Consider the following 7,312-nt stretch of genomic DNA (forward strand, 5'->3'; position numbering starts at 1 on the left):
TTAATTTCTTCATTTATGCAAGTGTCAAAAGTAATATTATGCATGTAAAAAATGATCAGATATAATAAATAGTATATTAAAATGTAATGTAATGTAATGTAATGCAATTCAGGCACAGTAACATGTAAATTGGAGCAAGTATTATGTTACAAAAATCCAGATTATATTTTATTAAATTATATAATTATATTTGTGTCAAACTGTAGCATTATATAGAGACTGGAGTAATTTGTTAACACTAATAAAGCAGTGCACAAATATTTAGAAATGTATCCAGCTGTAATGTGTACATTTATGCCATATCTGAAAAAAATTAACATGCAGGCCTGGTGATATCTGGTACCTAGATTTGGCTAAGGTTCCTTCATAATATATATACATAATATATATATTTTTTTTAAATATTTTTGAGAGAGAAGTTCGTTTCTTAAACTAATGATCTCTATAAACACTAGCTGGAATGTATGCGACTTTTACAACACACATGTTGAATAGCATCCAGAGGAGGGAGCCACTGCACAAAACAAATTCTTCTCGATTTAACTCATTAAACAGTCATTATTATAATCAATGGCATCATATCATAGATTTTGTACAGTTGCGGTACAGCACAATTCTATTATAACTAACTTGAGATACCTACAATCTCTCTCTAAAACACAAACACCATCTTATGCAATGATGACATTTGAAGAGGATACTTTGAAGATGGTCTTCAGTAAGACGGTAATACAGTGGCATACATGACCCCATGACTCATTTGCGAAAGAAGACCTATTGTCTGTGTATGTGAATGCATTACACAAAACAAATTCAAAAACAATTCAACTATTACAACTTAATGTTTCGTGTGAAATATACTGGCTTATGCCCATGCTTGTATGTTTTCAATCTCAGCTTGAGCTGTGAGGTGTCAGCCTGGGGTCTTGACAGCAACTGAGACATAGATGTTGTGCAGTGGGCAGCCAATCTAGATAAAGATTAATATCACAGACAACAAGCAGGTTGGGGCAGAGCTGCAGATGATGGTTTTCTCAGTATTACACAGAACGACATAAAAATAACAAAGTATGTATACACACATTAGACTGCTAACCGCACCAAACATTTTAACGGTGATTGTATATAGCCAAAAAATTCATCATGCAATTGTATGACATCAATAAAGCCAGAAGCATCAATGCACACTATTGATTTGGGATTTCCCCTGATCAAAACAGCAAGTTGATAGCAGAGGTTAAACACTTTCTAAGATAAACCACCATGAAAGCAGCCCAAAAACAGAAAAACAAAGCTAAAGTTGAAGATACACAATCAATAATGAATATTTGCTTGTATGTGTATGTATTATATTTATCATGTTTGTGTGCGTGCGTGCATGCATGCGTGCATAACACACACCTTCCCTTGTCCTTGAGTCTCAGGTTAATTTATGCACGTTTATGCCCATTATGGTCATGACATTTAGATGGACAGAGCTGATCTAACCTAAAGAAATTATGATATTAATCATATATTTGTGTTAAACAGAGAAGCTGTTTGAGTTCAGGTTTGCATACTGTACATGTTTAAACAACTCCTTAATCCTCAATCCTTAACATTATGGTCTAAATAACACTTTCAGAAAGCTTTAAACATATGGTCCATCAGATATCATACTACATGATGGACACATACCTTCCCATGCCCTTGAAATTAAGTTAAAAATACATTTCTATACACTATGTTCATACCTTTGACCTGGTTTGAGATTTTCATATCCACAGCTTATCTCTCCTGGAGGATTCACGACTTTTGTTTTTATGCGTAGTTTACTATGCGTTACTAGATAGATAATGGACAGATAAGAGACATCATTCCTAAGGTCACATCACGTTGCTTTCATCCACTTAAAAGACGCATCGCACACACCGCAAACTCACCGCAGTACACGATCAGAAGAGCCGTTAACAGGAGCACAGCCCAGAAAGTTGTCGACATCCTTGGCCAGTTAATCGCATCCTTACGCTTAATCGATCTTACCGCCGGAGCCATGGAAACGCGTGTTGTGAAATCAGCGAAAAATTCGGTATTAAAATCCCTCCCGTCCTCTGAGAAATCGTCTCTCTCCACGAGTGATTCTTAAACAAGACATTTTGAAGGCGAGGCGCTCATTTCTAAGTCTCGTTAGCAGTCCAATACATCGAAAATAAAGTCTGTATCTGAATTGAGTCAGTAGGCTGTCGCGGGAAACTGTAAATCCAAAATAGGCGCGTGAAATCAGATTTGATCATGAATAGCCTACTTTCAGCCGTCACGATTTCGCTACGTCAGTCCTTAGTAAAACAAAAACAAAACGAACATAAACTCGGTGGGTTACATGTAAAACCATGTGGTGAAACGCCGTCTAACTAACCGGCGAAAGAACTGGCTGGTCAGCGAAGACGTGTCTCTCAGTAAAGAAGAATCCCACGCAAACAGTCCGGGTTTGCAGAATATTCGTTAACCATAACGACTCCTATTCATTTAAAGACAATGAGGGACATTTGTAAGAAGGTGAAACGGAAGGATTTAAAGCTGCGCAGACCGACACGTACTGAAACTTCGTGACGCCTCAACTTTTACTAGACTGTCTGAAGGCGACGCCACAAAACGCCTCATTGATTTTAGAAGTGTCAGCTCCTTAATTATAACGCGGACTTATTTGACGTGCGCGCGTTGCTGTATAGATATTTTGAAATGATCGTTATAACGTTAAAGACGTGACATTATATAAAGTATATATGTTGTCAAACAGCCCTATTGGCTACATTAATTCGGTCTAAATTTTGGAGTAAGCTAGACTGCAGTGTGTTTAACTCGGAACAGAGCACAGACTTGAGAGCTGCTTTGAGAAGAGTTTCAGCACCACACAAATAGGACAGCTCCGTCTAACTAGTATTGGTGATTTTTAACAGTAGGCTACTACTATTACGTTGTCAATATAGTAAGTAGGCTAATACAGTGCATAAAAATAATACTTTTTAAAAATGGAATAACTGCCTAGTAATGCTATTTAATTTATCGCAATATTACAGTTAAAGAGACGAATTTTTACACATTTCATTTAAGCAGATATTGTCACTGATTTGGCTCATCACTTACTTCGGATATGATGAGCTGGGAGTTTATTAAGACAGTACAACACTATTCCTTATTGACAGTTATAATGTCATAACGAAAATTACAATATTAAAAGAATACAGTACTAATGCCTTATGTTATAAGTGAGATCAAAGAAAATAATAAGAAAAACACTCTAAAGATATAAATATAAATGAGTCTTAAATGTATAGCAAGAAGAAAATATAAACACTTAATAAACACCTAATAAATAAATAAAAAAAATCTCTAAATTTTTCTGGGGACCCCTCTGGACCTCCTGAAGCCCCCTAGATCCCAGTTTGAAAACGCCTGGTCTAAGGCATCTCTGGAGTTTCTGTGAACTGCAATTCTGCTCGGTTTGATTTAGTTGGTCATCTCTTAATTATTTTAACATTAGGCTTTTTTGACCTATTCGGTGTATAACATCACACCACTGCAATATCGATTTAGCATAACATGTAGTCTACTTGAATTAATCTTGCGGTGCTGTAATGTCACATGCGATGGGTCTGTGCAGTGCCGCAAGAATCCAAACAAGCACCAAGAGCTTAGCCAAATAAGATGAGCGTCAAAAAATTACAGATATTTGGAACTCGGGATCTCAATGCTGGTTTAATAAAATTATTTTTTTTAAATGTTGAGTTTTGTAATGTTTATTGTCATACATTTTCTTTGGGGGGCGCAAAAGGATGCAATGTACACAAGGGGGGCCGCAAGCCGAAAAAGTTTGAGAACCACTGGTCTAAAGCGCAAGGCTAAAGTGCACTTATAGGGCATGTCCGAAACTTTTGCTAGTAATAACGACAGGAAAAATGGTCTGTGTGCCTGTCGCATGGTCTAAAACGGTTGGTTCTATTTTCAAAATCAGTAATAGGTGTGTTTTGGGCGTAACATGCAATAAACCAATGAGAGTCTAAGAGTCTTTAAGTTGCAGAGTTTGTAAGTGGAAAATCTGTAAGCAGAGAAAGATTAACTTCTTTCTCTGCTTACTGCGTGCAAATTGCATTGTGTTTAATTTATTGAAATGGTTATTTTTGTAATTAAAGCTTTGGTTATCTTTAAAGGTCATTATATCAGTCATGGAGTAATAGGGAAAATAAGCTGATAAAGAATGATGCATGATCATTGTAACTGGGCTAAAACTAAACACAAAAAACACTTGTGTCATGCCTTGTGCCGTATTGCGCCGGGTGTATGATAGGGCCTATTAGCTTCTGGTGACAACATTTATCGTAGTACTTATGTGTTTGGTTTGGGCGTTTGTGTCATGAATAAACACACAATGTGCTTAAAAAGAGCATTTGATCAGCCAAACCTCTGAAAAGCCTACAGTCCTGTCTTCATGTTATTGTTCACGGTCATTGTGGCTGGTCATTGTCATCTTTCGGTATGGTCATATGATAGGAGCTTAACGAATCAGGGAGGATACGCAATGATCCAGAACACCCAGTCAGTCTCCATTTAGGTCTATCTATAAAGCTATACTGTTTTCAAACTAAAACAGGTTCAGCAGTGATTACAAAATTCTAATGCCAGGTATAGACGGTTTCATCGGACGCACGTGATACACGTCTGGATCCGAACTTTACTTCCGGTTTCGTTTTTTTTTTTAATGGTCTGACTAGTTGCTAAACTGATCTCTTGAACAAATGCCTCGTCAAAAACAACAAATGTTTTGGTTTCCTACGTAATCTATGTGTTGTTGTTTTTTTTGCTTGTTATATAAATAAACTACGTTTAAAGTACTTTGTTTGTTATTTATTATTAGTTTACCGGAAGTTACGTGCAGACTGCGACAGCTGCTTGTTTATGTTGTTACAGCTGAAACCGTCTATAACCGTAACAAAAGTAATGTATTTTAAAAAGTGTAAAGGCAGTCTTACTCTTTCTAACCAGATAAACTGCATGAGAGCAACTTTGTGAGATGTGAGGAGTTTATAAGTTATATTTTATTATACTACGGATCCGTTGAATGCTTGAATCTGATTGGGTGATGATTATTTATTTGGGAAAGCACGGCGAACGTAGTTCCAGGCAGCTCTCTTGACCGCATTGTAGTTCCATATCACTTCGCATAGTTAACTATAATAACGGACTAACAAAAACAAAATGACAGACGATTTTCCGAGGCAATAACAGCGCTGTTAAGAGACACACAGAGGTAGCCTTGTTTACACAATCTCTCTCTCACTCGCTAGCTCACCATCTCTCTCTCTCTCTCTCTTTTCTTACTCTCTTTCTCTCTCGATGTCTCTGTCGCTCTCTTTCTAATAACTTCATTAATAACTGCATTAGAATGCTATCAACGGCTAAAGCCTCCATTGCCAGCTTTAAAATTACATTTTTGGAACAAGCAAAAGAGCCGTGGGATGAGACGCAGAAGAAATAGTCCTACTCACAATAGTGATTTAAGTAAAAAAAACAACGGATGAATCCCTTTAAATATATCATGTGATCAATGTCTTGGTGTGGTAACGTAATATAAGCTGAATAATTGACTCCGGGCCGTTGAATTATTTTAAAAATAATGCACACCCGAGGTGTAACGCCCACACCGCAAAGCATCACCACCTGGGGTGTGCATTATTTTTTAAAATAGTTCAACGGCCCGTCGTCAATTATTCCTTACTTATTACGTGTTTCCCATACAGGACCCTACAAAAAAGCGTCTCTTTAAAAGTTTGAGTTTCCATTTCAGTTTTCAGAAGTCTGTATTGCTCTTGCTCTCTGTGCATTACTTAGCAGGGACACCTCTTTATGTAGTCGCTTGTGATCGACTGAGCATTGACCTTTCACTTCAGTCTCCTTTTGATCTTTCCTCACTCTACTTCCCCTGTATCACAATGGAGATTTGTCTTTGAACTTCAGCCATGGCACAATTTTGCTCTTCATCTTTATTCTTTTATTTGCTGTTATTTTTTAAGACACAAAGTCATATCACGATGAGTAGAGCTAAGAATGCAGTTAATGCTTTTGCAAAGCTGGGTGAGTCTCATGAAGCATGGCTATATTTGTGATAAATTATGATGCAAAAATGTGTATGCATAAATAATAGAATAATTTGTTGTACTATATTTATGCTTTTACATAATGCAAATCTATTTATATAAATATCTTTAAGAATTTATAAATGAAGATGTTACAGTATTGAGATTAAGATTTTATTTCTCTATTAAGACAGTGGGTTCTTTTATACTAATATAAGATCAATCCTTCCGCATAAAGAGTTAATCCTAACCCAGTAGTTTTGGTCTAAAATAATGAACTCTGGTCTGGCTACTGTATATAAGGTCAGTAAATGATCAAGAATTGTATTCAGTTGTATTTAATGGCAGTGTAATAACTGATCTTTTCTGTTTAGCTTGCCTTTTTTTTTCCAAGTTTGACACAGATAATTTTCATCTCTCGTCTTTTCTTGGTAACTGTTTCCTGAGGTCGCAGCGTGAGTAGGGTGATTATGGTATCACTGCCTATGGTATAAATTAACATTGTTTTTCCCGATATAATGGCAGGGGGTTATCAACATGAGAGCGTGCTCTCTAAGATTTGGGCTGTAATAATTTTTGATTACCTGAGAGAGATGGACTATGATTGTGTGCTGTGCCACAGGATAAACTGTAATAGTCAGATGACTTGTTTGTAGTGTATTAGCACCTCTTCATCCCTATACTGTATGTGCCAGGAAGATAATTGATTATTGACTTCTTTTACTGTACACAAGTTCAGGTTATTGCTAGAAACATCCTGCTGAGGCAAAACAAAAATAAAATGTAGCAAACAAAATGTGTGCAAATATGCACCCAAGCATCATTTTCTGATAAAAATCGACAAATTATAACACGTTTTGTGTTTCATTTCACAACCTGTTAGGTGTACATCTTTGATAGCATATCAGACATAGGCACATATTCCACAGGGGACAGTAATTGAACAGACCTCTCAGAAATCATGACAGAAATCTTTTCTTTGCACACGGTTGTTAATAGTGCATTATTCACTTCGCATAAAAAGCGGATTATTATCGCATAATGAAGTCTGTGTCAACAATGACATGGCAGAGTGGCTTCCCTCACAAGACTGTTTTTCTTAAGGAATTAAGAAGGGGGAAAACTTTTAATGGGATCCTGACAATAACAATTATCTGCAGGCAAATTCGCTTTCTTCTGAATGCGGCCCCATTAATTGCATT

At 36.6% G+C, this 7,312-nt stretch overlaps 1 protein-coding gene across 2 annotated transcripts in view; it reads right to left on the reverse strand.

Moving 5' to 3' along the window:
* tafa5a (TAFA chemokine like family member 5a) overlaps window positions 1-2,616 on the reverse strand; it is a 139,758-nt gene extending 137,142 nt beyond the window's left edge. The window contains exons 1-2 of one of the 2 annotated variants that reach the window (XM_055190912.2): window positions 1,923-2,616; window positions 1,734-1,824 (exon numbers count right to left, since the gene is read on the reverse strand). In XM_055190912.2, coding sequence (XP_055046887.1) covers window positions 1,734-1,758 — 25 coding nt within the window. In that variant the 5' untranslated portion in view covers window positions 1,759-1,824; window positions 1,923-2,616. The remainder of the gene's footprint in view (window positions 1-1,733; window positions 1,825-1,922) is intronic. The other variant, XM_055190910.2, reaches the window with a different exon arrangement.
* Between the last annotated feature and the right edge of the window lie 4,696 nt (window positions 2,617-7,312).

The sequence above is a fragment of the Misgurnus anguillicaudatus genome, chromosome 1 (genome assembly GCF_027580225.2).
Source record: "Misgurnus anguillicaudatus chromosome 1, ASM2758022v2, whole genome shotgun sequence".
In the NCBI taxonomy this organism is placed as follows: Eukaryota; Metazoa; Chordata; class Actinopteri; order Cypriniformes; family Cobitidae; genus Misgurnus; species Misgurnus anguillicaudatus.